At 46.6% G+C, this 15,142-nt stretch overlaps 1 protein-coding gene across 2 annotated transcripts; it reads left to right on the top strand.

Annotated features, from left to right (window-relative positions):
- Positions 1–242: 242 nt before the first annotated feature.
- On the top strand, positions 243–1,296 carry LOC120674345. 2 transcript variants are annotated; one of them, XM_039955520.1, is made up of 3 exons: positions 243–406; positions 490–651; positions 796–1,296. In XM_039955520.1, exons 2-3 carry the CDS (start codon positions 579–581, stop codon positions 1,200–1,202), a joined length of 480 nt encoding a protein of 159 aa, XP_039811454.1. In that variant the 5' UTR covers positions 243–406; positions 490–578; the 3' UTR covers positions 1,203–1,296. The 2 variants fall into 2 exon arrangements, with proteins under 2 accessions (XP_039811454.1, XP_039811455.1); XM_039955521.1 differs by having other exon boundaries at positions 243–416.
- Positions 1,297–15,142: the final 13,846 nt, after the last annotated feature.

Here is a 15,142-nt window from a genome sequence, read left to right as displayed (position 1 = left end):
GCTGCTGCCAATCGGGAGTAGCCACAGGAAGAGTAAGACTTGAACTTGTATACTATTTTCATCGCGTCCTTCTCTTACTGCAGTTCTTGCAGGGTCACAAGCAAGCCGCTTCCCCTAAAGCTTCTGAAGCCTGGGCCCATTCCGGTTCTGAAGCGGTCGTCCATGTATGATGAATGCCTTTGTAGAGTAACTTTGTTTATTTGTTATGAATACTTTTATGCTAATAGTACTCTTTGTCATGGGCGGCTGCTTCATCCGGCGGTTCCTCGGGTGGAGGTACCTCTCCCAGTCCCTCTAATGTGGGGGTGAAGGAGGTCGCCAGGGTGGCGCCAGAGCTGCTGAACGATCCTCTGCTTGATGACGCGGAGGTGAAGAAAATGAAGGAGTACTTCAGCCATCTGTTCAAGTACTCGAACGTAAGTACCCTTATCCCTTGTTAATTCTCGACTTGGCTTCCCTTATCTTGAATGTTTTGTTTTACTTGTCCAGCAACTCGTGGCTCGCTCCAAAGAAAAATCTGAGCGCCTCAAATTGTCGTCATCCATTTCTTCCGAAGAGCATGCCCGAGTTGTCGAGGGATGAACCAAAACCATTCTGCTGAGATCAAAAGGCTCCAAGAGGCCAAGAACAAGGCTATGAAAGAACTAAGAGGTACAGGGTTGATTCCAGAGCTACCTCTTCCATTTGTTAGGGTAGCCGTAACTATCCTCTGTTCTGTTGCAGAGCTGAAAGTTGTGCTCAAAGATAAAGATGGCTTTATTTCTGACCTGATGCTTGATGTATATCGTTACGCAGATGCCAATGAGAAATTGGAGAAGAAGCTGAAGGATGCTGATTCTCAAATGGTTGATTCCATGAAGAGGATCAAGGATCTGTCAGCCGAACTCCAAGATTTCAAGGAGGCATCCAAGTTGCTGATAGATCTGGTGGACCCTGTTGTTGTCGAAGCTACTGAAGAGAGGTCCTTGCTGTCCCGACTTCAAGAGGCTACTCAAAAGTTGTCTACATACGTCCTGAGCACTGTCAAGTCGTACGTGTCGACTGCTCTTGGCCTTGTAAAGGCCTGGCATGTTGACACAGACTTGGCACCCCTTAGTAGCGAGCTGCCCCTGGACTGCTCGGATGAGCAATTTGGTCAACTTATGAAAGATGTGCAGCCTGTGGCCAAGAAGATTGTGGACACTGTTGAGCAGCAGGGGTGAGCCCCCAAATTTGTATAATGATGCTGTACAATTCGACTGTAATCTCTGATACAATCATTGCATGTTTTAGTTGTCTTTCAGCTTGTCTTGTTTACTCTTTGATGATGATCCATGTGACATGTTGGTTGTAATTGTGCGGTTCTTCCCAAGCACTTTGCTTACGAGTCGGTACTTGGAGACCATCCCTGCGGGGTGAGGGTGAGCACTCCTTGGTGTGATTATGGCCGGGTGCTCGGGTTCGTTGCTTGTGAGTGAGTACTTGTAAGCCGTCCGAGAGGTGAGTGTATCAAAACTCGTCGGCCTGGTGCTGCCCGGGTGCCATGCTCATGAGCGAGTACTTGGAGACCATCTGAAGGGTGAGTGTATCAAACTCGTTGGCCTGGTGCTGCCCGAGTGCTCTGCTCATGAGCGAGTACTTGGAGACCATCCGAAATGTGAGTGTATCAAACTCGTCGGCCTGGTGCTACCCGAGTGCTTTGCTTATGAGCGAGTACTCGGAGACCATCCAAAGGGTGAGTGTATCAAACTCGTCGGCCTAATACTGCCTGAGTGCTCTGCTCATGAGCGAGTACTCGGAGACCATCTGAAGGGTGAGTGTATCAAACTCGTCGGCCTGGTGCTGCCCGAGTGCTCTGCTCATGCGCGAGTACTCGGAGACCATCCGAAGAGTGAGTGTATCAAACTCGTCGGCCTAGTGCTGCCCGAGTGCTCTGCTCATGAGCGAGTACTCGGAGACCATCCGAAGGGTGAGTGTATCAAACTTGTCGGCCTGGTGCTGCCCGAGTGCCTTGCCCATGAGCGAGTGCTCAGAGACCATCCGATGGGTGAGTGTATCAAACTCGTCGGCCTGGTGCTGCCCGAGTGCCTTGCTCATGAGCGAGTACTCGGAGACCATCCAAAAGGTGAGTGTATCAAACTCGTCGGCCTGGTGCTGCCCGAGTGCCTTGCTCATGAGCGAGTACTCGGAGACCATCCAAAAGGTGAGTGTATCAAACTCGTCGGCCTGGTGCTGCCCGAGTGCTCTGCTCATGAGCGAGTACTCGGAGACCATCCAAAAGGTGAGTGTATCAAACTCGTCGGCCTGGTGCTACCCGAGTGCTCTGCTCGTGAGCGAGTACTCGGAGACCATCCGAAGGGTGAGTGTGGGAGACAAAGAGAAACTTGTAGACCACTGTGTTATTACTTTAGAAGGTGGGTAAAGCTACAATCAGGGCTATCTCATGGGTAGAATCTTCGCAAGTACTCGATGTTCCATGAATTGGTTACCTCTGTACCGTCCAGGTGTTGAAGTCGATAGGATCCTGGTCTGGTTACTTTTGACACAATGAATGGTCCCTCCCACCTCGAATTGAGCTTGTGAAGTCCTTCCTCGTTCTGGATTCTTTGTAGAACCATGTCTGCGATGCTGAAAGATCTTTGCTATATGTTGTGGTCATGATAGCGCCGGACCCCTTGTAGGTAGCCGGCTGACTGTACTAAAGCGTTGCATCTTTGCTGTACATTGCGGTCGTGATAGCGCCGGACCCCTTGTAGGTAGCGGGCTGACTGTACTAAAGTGTTACATCTGGCTTCTTCGACTGTGTCCAGCTCAAGGTGTCTGGCTTCATCGGCTTCTCCTTCTTGATAGGTCTCTAGTCTGGCAGACTGACACATGATATCTGCTGGCAAGATTGCCTCCGATCCATAAACGAGGGAGAAAGGTGTTTGCCCTGCAGATTTGCATGGTTGAGTGCGGAGCCCCCAGACCACACGAGGAATCTCTTGAATCCATTTGCCTCCTTTTTTGCTATTTTCTTCATAGAGTCTTTTCTTCAAGCCATCAAGGACCATGCCGTCTGCTCACTCTACTTGCCTATTGGCTCTTTGATGCGCCACTGATACATACTTGATGTTGATAAAACTTTGCTCGCAGAAGTCCCAGAAGGCTTCTGAAGTGAAGTTTGATCCTAGATCCATGATGATGGTTCTTGGAAAATCGAATCTGTAGAGAATGTCGCATATGAACTCCACCACCTTATCTGCACTTTGCTTTGTGACTGGTTTGTACTCGATCCATTTGGTAAACTTGTCGATGGCCACCAGTACATAGGTGAATCCCCCAGGGGCCCTTGCGAGTGGTCCGATCATGTCGAGCCCCCAGCAGGCGAAAGGCCACGAGGGTGGGATGGTGATAAGGTTGTGTGCTGGCACTTTTTGCCTGCTTGCCGAACAATTGGCATTTCTTGCACTGTTTGACTAGTAGTTCGGCATCTTTGAGTGCCGTAGGCCAGTAGAACCCCGCTCGGAAGGCTTTTCTGACTAGTGTCTTGGATGCAGCATGGTTGCCGCATTCCGCCGAGTGGATTTCTTCGAGTACTTCTCTGCCCTCCTCGCGGGAGATGCACTTCATGAGTACTCCGGAGTGTGAACCCCTTTTGTAGAGCTTAGTTTCGACTAGGACGTATCCTTTACTTCTTCTGGCGATTGTTATCGCTTTGGATTCTTTGACCGGGAGTTTTTCTTCTGTGATGAAGTTGATGATTTCTGTTCTCCAATCTTTTTCGACCATCATCACTTCGCGAGTGGCGTCGCTGGTGGTATCCTTGGCGTTCTTCGGTCTCTTTATCGACGGATGATGTAACTCTTGGACAAAAATGCCTGAGAGTACCTTGGCTCGTGTAGAGCCGAGTTTGGAGAGCACATCTGCCCCCTACGTTGTTGTCACGGATGACGTGTTGTATTTCCAGGCCGGCGAATTTGTTTTCCAATTTATGGATTTCGGCGATGTAGTCGTCCATCCGCTCATTGTTCCGGTCCCATTCCTTGTTAACTTGCTGTACGACAAGATTGGAGTCCCCAAAGACTACCAGTCTTTTGATTCCCAGTGATATTGCCAGGCGGAGCCCGTGCAGTAGTGCTTCGTACTCGGCTTCATTGTTTGAAATTCGAAGAGGATTTGGAGGACGTACTTGAGTTGTTCTCCTTTTGGGGAGATAAAAAGTACGCCTGCTCCACCTTCGTCAAGCTTCAAGGAGCCATCGAAGTACATTGTCCAATGCTCCGCCTTGTTAGACGGTGTTGGGATTTGATTTTCCCTCCATTCTGCCATGAAATCACCAATGCTTGGGATTTTATGGCAGTTCTGGGTTTGAAGTCCATGTGTAACACCCCTAGCTCTGTTGGCCACTTTACTATTCTTCCAGTGGCTTCCGGGTTGTGGAGTATATCCGCCAACGGGAATTCCGTTACCACTGATACTCGGTATGACTCGAAATAGTGGCGGAGCTTTCTAGAGGTCATTAGGATGGCGTATAGTAATTTTTGGACTGTGGGGTAATGGACCTTGGAGTCGGAGAGTACTTCGCTGGCATAGTGGACTGGTCATTGCACCGGGTATGCGTGTCCTTCCTGAGGACGTTCGACGACGATTACGGTGCTGACGACGTGAGTTGTTGTAGCTGTTAGACCCGGGGCCACGAGATACATTACGTGGCATGGTTTAGTACCCGATATGGGATGGGGCGTGTCTCATACCCATTCGGCATGTAACTACTCAGAAGAATCTAGAACCAGTCGGTACGGGAAGATATTGAAGAGTAGAGTTAATTATAGAATCTGAGGATCATACCGATCTAGGGTTTCCTTGTAACCTTGCCTCCCCGGCCTATATAAGGGCAGGCAAGGACCCCTCTAGGGGCGGTAGCTCTAGAGAGAACAACCTAGCTCATTCATCATCCCTCTACATTCAAGGCAATACACACCACCCAACAGGACGTAGGGTATTACACATCCTTGCGGCCCGAACCTGTCTAAACTCTTGTGTTGCTTGCACCATCGTGTTCCGGATCTTGGCGTCTTCCCACATAAAACCTCTACCTTAGGGTATCCCTAGGTAGGCGTGACGGTAAAACACCGACAGCTGGCGCCCACCGTGGGGCACGACTTTGACGATCACTTGGCGAACTCGATGGCATCTCTCAACCTCGACAGCATCTTGGAGAAGGGAACGACTCTCTCCTTTGGAGACTGGATCTTCGTTGCAGGTGGATCCGGAGGTTTCACCAGCCACTTGGCTGGAGAACAAGGCGTAGAAATCCCTCATGATGGGGATAAGGAAGCGCAAAACAACTCGTCAGCACCAGCCGACACCACCCAAGATCCAACCAAGGATTCTGAGCAAGTCGAAAATTTTGACCTAATAAAAAGATACTGGACAGATCCAGATTCACCCTCACGATCTCGAGTAGATAACTCTGATCTACTCACAAGAATCGATCGTGTGACAGATAAGCTTTCCGAGTGCATTCACATCGCCGAAAGCGTGTCGCAGGGAAACATAACCTTGCGCAACAAGGGATACGACCTCCTAGAACCACTAGGAAACCCGACAGATGACATCTTTATTCATCTGGATAGAATCGATAACGCGTTGCTAGATAGCATCAAGTTATCAGAAGATACGCTCCAAAACTCCAAACAAAACTCAGCAGGAGGCGACGCTAATCAAGATCTGCAAGATCTTGAAAGAAGCATAGATCAATCCAATCCTACTAACCCAACCACAGAGTCTGAACTCGCTGACTACATTAATAGTCTAGATCCACTAGACATTCCAATTATATTGGACGATTGGTCAGCTGACATTGACTTGTTCATGCAAGGATTGACGGATCCAGCTAGGATCGAAGAACTTTGGCTAAAAGCCAAAGCAAAAGAAACCTGGGAAAACTTCCAATGGAATTCCCCAGAAATCAACTCGCTAGAGGTAAACTCGAAATACCTCTGGACCTTGGACAGTTGGAATGATCTGGCTGCCCGTCTGGAGATGGGACTACCCCCTCTAGATCACCCGGCCCACCCCCGGGGCTTAGCAAATTCTGCTTCTACCTTCCATCGGATCTATAGATCCAAGATCGCAGCAGATCTCGGGGAAGATCTGATTCCTCTTCAAGAAAAAGGAAAGTCCCCCACAAAAGCGAAACACCTTGACAACAACTACATGGGTTATAACTCGGAACCAAGAGTCCAAGTCAAAACCGACCACATCCTGACTATAAAGGCAACCCCCGAAAGCCGAAACGTACATTGGATTGACCCCCTCAAGGGCGAAAAATTAGGAACCTGTAAGCATCAAGGCCCTCAAGGTATGTTTCGGTGATTAATGACAACCATTATTGTGACTAATGAGTTTGTGCAGCTTAATAAATTATTATCGCTCATTTGGTCATATGTTAAAAGAGGCCCCTCAATTTCGTTATTCAAAAAGGCGATCTCGATATTCAACTCAAATATATAACAAGACTAAGGATCTTTCTAGTCCTAAGTGTCGTAAGGTTGAGAAGGACACTTAGGTTAGTATAGGTTTTATAGTTTTGTAGTGATCGCACTATTAAGAGGGGTTAAGGTCAAGTAACTTGAGCATGGACATGGTCATTTGAAAATGGATGCACACTATGGTCACTCAGGTTCCTAGAAGTTCAAATAAGTGGTTTTCAACTTATATCTCAAGAATATTTGGATTTCACTCAAGACTCAAATCAGAAAAGGTAAAATCAGAAAAAGTCTATACACCGGTTTAACCGACGCTTCCACTTTTCTATACATCGGTTAAACGCAGTCAGCAGTCTGGACAGGTTCTATACACCGGTTAAACCGATGTTGGTTGAATTAACGTCGGTGCATTAGTCCAGAGTTGGTTTTTCCAGGGCATTTCAAGTTCAATACACCGGTTAACCGATGCTGTTTGAAATGGGACGTCGGTACAATTGACCAGTGAGATGGTTTTTCCAGGGATTTAAGAAGTTGTACTCACCGATTAAACCGACGATGGTTTTGAGTTAACGTCGGTACAGTTGTCCAGAGACTTGGTTTTTCAGTTGATCAGTGGACAACTACACTCACCGGTTAAACCGATGATACGTCGGTTAATCTGCCCAAATTGTAACGGCTAGTTTTCAGAAAGAGCAATTTACTTTCATCGGTTAAACCGACGCTGGCTATTGGAGGATCATCGGATTAACCGGCACTACGCAGTTTTCTGGCAGCTTTTCTCCAACGGCTCTATTCGTGTGAGCTGCCTATATATACCCCTCCAATGGGTCATTTTGCACTCTCTTGACACCAGGCAACATTCATACACTCATATATTGTTGAGAGCCATCTTGAGCTTCATCATTCACACATTTGTTCATTCAATCATTCAAGAAGCAAGACTAAGGACTTGAGTAGAGAGAAGCTTGTGTGCATCCGTTCTTGGTGATCGGTTCTTGCTCAAGTGAAGACCCTAGCTTGTTACTCTTGGTGATTGGCAGCACTTAGGCGATCTTGGTGATTGAAGGTGTTTCTTCCAGAGCTTGCCAACGATTGTGGGAGCCCGAAGAAGTTTGTACGTGGCTTGAGCTCCACCACGCCGGGATGGTGAACGGAGACTCTTAGTGAGCGCCCTCGTCTCCGTGACTTGGGAGGTGACAAGACTCTTAGTGAGTGTCACAACGTGGATTAGGGGTGTGTGCCAACACATCGACACCACGGGAAAAAATCCGGTTGTCCCTTGCCCACTCTTTACTTTCAAGCACTTACTTTCATGCAATTATTCATGTGCTTGACCTTAGAGATCATAGCTTAGCTCTACCTTGCTTAGTTTCATATCTAGTTGTATCTTCTTAAGCTTGTGTAGTTTGCTTAGCTAGCCGGTTGGTGAATTGAGCCTTACTAGTATTGCATAGGTTAAGGTTGCTTTACTTTGTTTTAGAAATTTGAAAAAGACCCAATTCACCCCCATCTTGGTCCATCGATCCTCACAATTGGTATCAGAGCCTCATTGCTCATTTGGATCATTAGGCTTCACCGCCTAGAGCTATGGCCAAGATGGGAGGTTCGCCGCCTCACTTCGAGGGTAAGAACCTTGCCTATTGGAAAGTTCGTATGGCCGCATACCTTGATGTGATTGCCCCCGAAGTGTGGTTGGCAACAAAGACCGGGTTCACCGGAACTCCCACCTCGGAACAATTAAAATGGAATGCAAAGACTAGAAATGCAATTTTCGAAGCCATTAGTGAGGAAGTCTTTGCTAGAGTAAATGGCATGGACTTAGCAAGTGATATTTGGAAAGAGCTAATTGAAATTCATGAAGGCTCCACAAAAGTTCGTGAACAAAAATATCACTTGTTTAGAGCTAAGTATGATTCTTTTAAGATGCTAGCTCATGAAAATTGCAATGATATGTATTCTCACTTGAATGTCATTGTCAAGGACATTAATGCACTTGAAGTTTCTAAAATTGACAGTGGCTCCATCAACCGCAAGATTCTCATGCTCCTTCCGAAGCCCAAGTACAACATCATCAATGCTATGCTTCAAAAGGAGAATCTTGATACAATGGAAGTAGGAGAGCTTGTCGGCGAAATTCACGCTCATGAAATGGGTATCCTTGGTATGTCCGAAGAGCCAACTACAAGCAAAACAATTGCTCTCAAAACCAAGGCCAACAAGCACCGCAAGCTAAAGATGGTCAAGCAAGAATCAAGCTCAAGCAATGAAGAAGAAGATCATCATGAAAGCTCATCCGATGAAGAAGATGATGGAGAACTTGCTCTCATGATGAGAAAGTTCACACGCTTGAATGACAAGATCAACAAGAAGGGTTTCAACTTTGACCCTAAAAGAAGAATGTTCCGGCCATGGGGAGATGTCAAGAACAAAAATTGTTACAATTGTGGAGAAAAAGGTCACATTGCTCCAAATTGCCCCAAGTCGGACAAGAGAAAGAAGGACAACAAGAGCAAGCATCGCCATGATTCAAGCGATGATGATGAAGATGAGAAGAAGAACAAAAACAAGAAACTTGGGAAGAAGAAGAGCCATGACAAGAAGACCAAGCTCTTCCCAAAGAAAAAGGGTAACACCAAGAGAAGCTTCTTGGTAGAAAAACAAGAATGGGTGACCGATGTCTCATCAAGCGAAGAGTCAAGTGATGAGGAAGAAGATATCGTCACCATCGCCCTCACCAATGAAGAATCATCGCTACCTCCACCTCCCATGTGCCTCATGGCAAAAGGTAAAACAAAGGTATGTGAGGTGGATAGTGACAATGATAGTGATGAAGAGCTTGACCCTTATGAGTTCACTAACCTCATTAATGAGTATACATCCGTTATCAAGAGGGAAAAGGGCAAAGTCAAGATTCTTGAGAGCACTCATGCCAAGTTAGAGCTTGCCCACTCCGATTTGCTTGGCAAGTACAATGACTTGCTCAAAAAGCACAATGAGTCACTTGTACTTGCTAAACAAGTTGAAGAGAACCACAAAAAGCTTAAACAAGAGCATAGCGAGTTGGCTCACAAATATCAAGAACTTTAATTTGCCTATGAAGCAATTGACCCAAGTCTTGAGAACTTTATTAATGAAACTATTGAAAAGGTCAATGCTTCTACTTCATGTGATGACCTACTAATTAATGCAAATGTCACTAATATTGTGCCCGAGCTTGCTCCTTCTAGGGAAAAGGAATTGATGGATCAAGTGGCAAGCCTCAAGAGTAGTGTGGAGAAGCTCTCAAGTGGAGAATACATCCACAAAGAAATTCTCTTCAATAATGCTCGTGACTATGGCAAGAGAGGTCTTGGTTCATTTCCGGAGCCAAATCAAGGCACTACTCCTTCTCCGGAGATCAAGACTAGCTTCATCAAGGAAGTTGGTTCATATTGCCAACATTGCCAAGTCACCGGGCACCACACTAGGGAGTGCACATTGCCATCACGTCCCTTCCCTACTTTACCTAAGAATTACTCATCAATGTTTCAAAATAACCATTTTCTTTTGAGTAAAGTGAAGGGCAAGGTGAAGACCAAATTCACTGGCAAAATCAATAAGGAGTCAAAGAAGAAGCTCCCCAAGCAACTTTGGGTCCCAAAAGCTCTTGTCACACATGTGCAAGGCCCAAAGCTTGTTTGGGTTCCAAAAACTCAAAAGTGAATTCTCATGTGTGTAGGTGAACTACAAAGCCGGTGGAAAACATTGGGTACTTGATAGCGGTTGCTCTCAACACATGACCGGCAATGATAGCATGTTCACCTCTCTTGAAGACCCCGGCGATCATGAACATGTCACCTATGGTGATAACTCAAGGGGAAAAGTTTTAGGTTTGGGTAGAATATCAATTTCTAAAGATTTATCTATTTCTAATGTCTTGTTTGTAGAAGCACTTAGTTTTAATCTCATTTCTATTGCTCAATTATGTGATCTTGGACTAACATGTACCTTTGACAAGAATGGTGTTGTAGTAACTCTTGAAGAAGACAAGTCATTGGTATTCACGGGGTTTAGGCATGGTAACATTTACTTGGTGGATTTCTCTTCAAAGCAAACAAGCTCCATGACATGCCTCTTCACCAAGTCGTCTCTTCGGTGGCTTTGGCATAGAAGAATTGCTCATATTGGCATGAGCAACCTCAAGAAAGCCCACAAGAGAGGGATGATCACCGGCTTGAAGGATGTCACATTTGACAAGAACAAGCTATGTAAAGCATGTCAAGCCGGGAAGCAAATTGCAACACATCATCCCATCAAGACGATGTTGTCTACCTCCAAGCCGCTTGAGCTACTACACATGGATCTCTTTGGTCCAACTACATACAAGAGCATTGGTGGTAATCTCTATTGCCTAGTAATCGTTGATGATTTTTCACGTTATACTTTGGTTATGTTTCTAAGCGATAAGGGTGAAACTCCGGAAATCTTCAAGACATTTGCAAGAAGAGCTCAAAGGGAGTACAACTCCCCAATTGTGAAGATTCGGAGTGACAACGGCACCGAGTTCAAAAATATGAAGATTGAAGAATGGTGCGATGAAGAGGGCATCAAGCATGAGTTCTCCGCCACCTATACGCCTCAACAAAATGGAGTGGTAGAAAGAAAGAACAAGACACTCATCACCCTAGCAAGAGCAATGTTGGATGATTATGGCACGTCCGAGAAGTTTTGGGCGGAAGCAATCAACACGGCATGTCATGCATCCAACCGAGTGTATCCCCACCGAGTCCTCAAGAAAACTCCACATGAGCTCATCACCGGGAAGAATCCAAATATATCATACTTTCGAGTCTTTGGTTGCAAATGCTTCATCTATAAGAAGAAAAAGCTCGGTAAGTTTGGGAGTAGATGTGATGAAGGTTTCTTTCTTGGTTATGCATCAAACTCCAAAGCATATAGAGTATTTAATCAAACCTCCAGGTTAGTTGAAGAAACATGTGATGTGGAGTTTGATGAATCTAATGGCTCCCAAGAGGAGATTGTTGGCTATGATAATGTAGGTGATGAGGAGATTGATGAAGCTTTGAAGAAAATGTCCATTGGGGATATCAAGCCGGAAGAGGTGTATGAAGGCAATGATTAAGGGGGAGGACCTTCCTCATCTACACCAAGCACCTCCACGGCACCCCAAGTGGATGAAGATCAAGAAAAAGATGATCCACAACCTCAAGAAGATGTGCCAACGCCAACACCCCAAGTCCAAGAACAAGAAGAGCAAATTGTTCCACCACAAGCACAAGTCACCCATGATCCACCCCAACAAGCATCCACGCAAGTACCGTTAGTGAAGCATGGTCGCATCTCCAAGGATCATCCAATTGGTCAAATCATTGGTAGTCCTTCCAAGGGAGTAAGAACTCGCTCTAAGCATGCTTCATTTTGCGAATATTACTCGTTTGTTTCTTGTATTGAACCCGCTAGCATAGAGGAAGCGCTTGAGGACTCGGATTGGGTGATGGCCATGCAAGAAGAATTGAACAACTTCACCCGCAATGAAGTTTGGATCCTCGAAGCTCCTCCGAAAGACAAGAACATCATTGGCACTAAGTGGGTCTTTCGAAACAAGCAAAATGAACATGGGGTGGTGATACGCAACAAAGCAAGACTTGTGGCAAAAGGGTTTTCTCAAGTCGAAGGATTGGATTTTGGTGAAACTTTTGCTCCGGTCGCAAGACTTGAAGCTATCCGCATCCTTCTTGCTTATTCTTCACATCACAATATTAAGTTATATCAAATGGATGTGAAAAGTGCTTTCTTAAATGGCATTATTAACGAACTTGTTTATGTTGAGCAACCTCCCGGGTTTGAAGATCCGAGGAATCCTAACCATGTTTATAGGTTGCACAAGGCACTCTATGGGCTCAAACAAGCTCCAAGGGCTTGGTATGAGAGGCTTCATGACTTCCTAATCATGCAAGGCTTCAAGATCGGGAGGGTGGACACCACTTTATTCACAAAAGACGTCAACGGGGATCTTTTCATTTGTCAAATTAATGTTGATGATATTATCTTTGGCTCAACTAATGATTCACTAAGCCATGAGTTTGCTACCATGATGTCTAGGGAATTCGAGATGTCCATGATTGGCGAATTGACATTCTTCCTTGGTTTTCAAGTCAAACAATTGAAGGAAGGGACATTCATCCATCAAGAAAAGTATACTAAAGATATCTTGAAAAAGTTCAAGATGGATGAGTGCAAGCCAATCAAGACACCCATGGCAACCAATGGGCATCTCGACTTGCATGTGGATGGTAAACCGGTTGATCAATCCCTCTATCGTTCTATGATAGGGTCTTTGCTTTACCTTACCGCATCTAGGCCCGATATAATGTTTAGTGTGTGCTTGTGTGCCCGCTTTCAAGCAAACCCAAAGGAATCACACCTCTCGGCTGTGAATAGGATCCTTCGGTATCTCAAGCACACCCCAAGCATAGGCTTGTGGTACCCTAAAGGCGCTAGCTTAGATCTCTTGGGATACTCGGATTTGGATTTTGCCGGAAGCCGTGTGGATCGCAAGAGTACCTCTGGGGGTTGCCACTTGCTTGGGCGTTCTCTAGTTTCTTGGTCGAGTAAGAAGCAAAATTCCGTGGCTTTGTCCACCGCGGAAGCGGAATATATAGCAGCCGGTGCATGTTGTGCCCAAATCCTATATATGAAGAAAACCCTTTTGGACTTTGGTGTGAAACTAGATAGGATCCCACTCCTTTGTGACAATGAAAGTGCCGTAAAAATTGCCAAAAATCCGGTTCAACACTCTCGCACAAAGCACATTGATATTCGCCATCACTTCTTGCGTGATCACGAAGCTAAAGGAGACATATCTTTTCAAGGTGTGAGATCCGAGGAGCAATTGGCGGATATTTTCACAAAACCTTTAGACGAGAGTACTTTTGTAAGGCTAAGGAATGAGCTTAATGTGTTAGATGCGGCAAACGTCATGTAAGTTGCCTTGTCATATAGAAAAATACATACATATAGGACACTTGTCTAACCATGGTAAGATAGTGATGAGCAAGGGTTTAGCTAGAGGTGGTGGTCCACTTGTTTTCCTCTAGGCTTGTAGAAAGGCTCATCATGAAGAAGCTTCCCGTGGGTTCAAACTTGACAAGTAGATCTTAAATTCTTGTTATGCATTTCTTGTCATATAGATGTGCACTTCATGTTTACTCTCCTCTCGCATATGGTTGTAGTTTGCATTATCATTGCATGCATAAGGGTCACAAAGGAGATCACTTGACGAAAATGAGACTTGTTTCATATACAAGATCTTAATTCATGAAAAGTGAAAAGAGCAAAGTGTTAGGTGCGTTATTGCCTAGTGAGTCATGTCATGATGAATTTGAAGCTCTCTATCTTCAATATTCCTATGACAAGGCTCATACATTTTATTTGGCGCTTTGTCTCACTTTGCGGCTTTTCCTTGTGTTTAAATAGAAAACTATTTAAGCTAGTGTGCTATCCTATTTATTTTGAGGGGTAAAGTCGCCTATGCAAGTCCATTAACTTGTGTTTAGTTGAATTTTATAAGTTTATTGGACTTAGCATAGAAGAGTGAGCTGAGTGAAGAGTTTTTTGGGTTCACCGGTTAAACCAACGTCTTATGGATCTACACTCATCGGTTTAACCGGCGTTACTAAGTTTCTGTCTCAGCTCAGTCAAACCAGGCGTTCAACCGGCGTATATAATTTTCGGAGCATCGGATCAACCGGTGAATGTAACACAGATCTGACCTGTCAATCAACCGGTGATAGCAGCGTTCAACTGGCGAGTTCAAAATGATTAACATCGGTTCAACCGCCGTTCAGATGTGTTTCTGCTGGAGTCTCGGGTAAACTGCACCGATGCAATCAACCGACGCTCAAGACCTAGTCATCGGTTTAACCGGCGTTAAGGAAAAACGCGGGGCCCACCTGTCATATATGGGTCTTGCTCGGGCCGCCTTCCTCTCTTTCCTCTGTTTCGCCCGGTTCATCCCAACTCACGCCGCCGCCGCTCCGCTCGCCCTAGCAGCCACCGCCGTCTCGCATCCTCGCCGCCTGCACTCAGCCGGCCCGGCCGACACCACCGCGCGCCATCCTCGCCACCGCGCATCTTCCACGACCGCCCACACCGCCGCTCGCCCACGCTGTCCACGCTCGACGCAGCCGCCGCCACCGCCGCGCGCCGCCCGTGCACCCAGCGTCGCCCGTGCACCACAGCCGCCTGCGCCGCCCACTGCTTGCACGCCGACTCCCACGCATCGCCACCGCTCGCATTGCCTGTGATCCATTCGCGCAGTCACACCACGTACGCCAACTGCTCGACGGTTTGCCTGAGCCATTTTTCACACTACTTTCGTGTCGTGTTCACGTTCCCGCACTCCCGCACCACGATCTAGCCACCGCCAGTCGTGATGGGTCACAAGAAGAGGAAGGGAAAGGAGGTTGTTATCGAGAAGCCCGTCCGCAAGCGGACTCGCGCAGAGAGAGAGAGGCCGAGAGGGCCGAGATGGTGGCCAAGGCCGCTGAGGAGCAGGCATCAGGCCGTGCTCGCCCGTTCGCGATCAGAGAGCAGCCAGCCAGGGGCAGGGGCAGAGGCCTAGGTATTGGCAGAGTCCGAGGTGTCAGGGCCACCAGAGCCACGACTGAGGCAGCAGCAGAGTTAGATCA

Source organism: Panicum virgatum, chromosome 5N (genome assembly GCF_016808335.1).
Source record: "Panicum virgatum strain AP13 chromosome 5N, P.virgatum_v5, whole genome shotgun sequence".
NCBI classification, from domain to species: domain Eukaryota; kingdom Viridiplantae; phylum Streptophyta; class Magnoliopsida; order Poales; family Poaceae; genus Panicum; species Panicum virgatum.
Note: the sequence above shows the minus strand (reverse complement) of the source record. Positions and strands in the feature narration are given on the sequence as shown.

Bases quoted from the DNA above. Each gene is read 5' to 3' on its own strand.
- LOC120674345 (XM_039955520.1), top strand. From the start codon at position 579: ATGAACCAAAACCATTCTGCTGAGATCAAAAGGCTCCAAGAGGCCAAG. The intron at 652-795 runs GTACAGGGTTGA...ATCGTTACGCAG, and splicing joins GGCTATGAAAGAACTAAGAG to ATGCCAATGAGAAATTGGAG.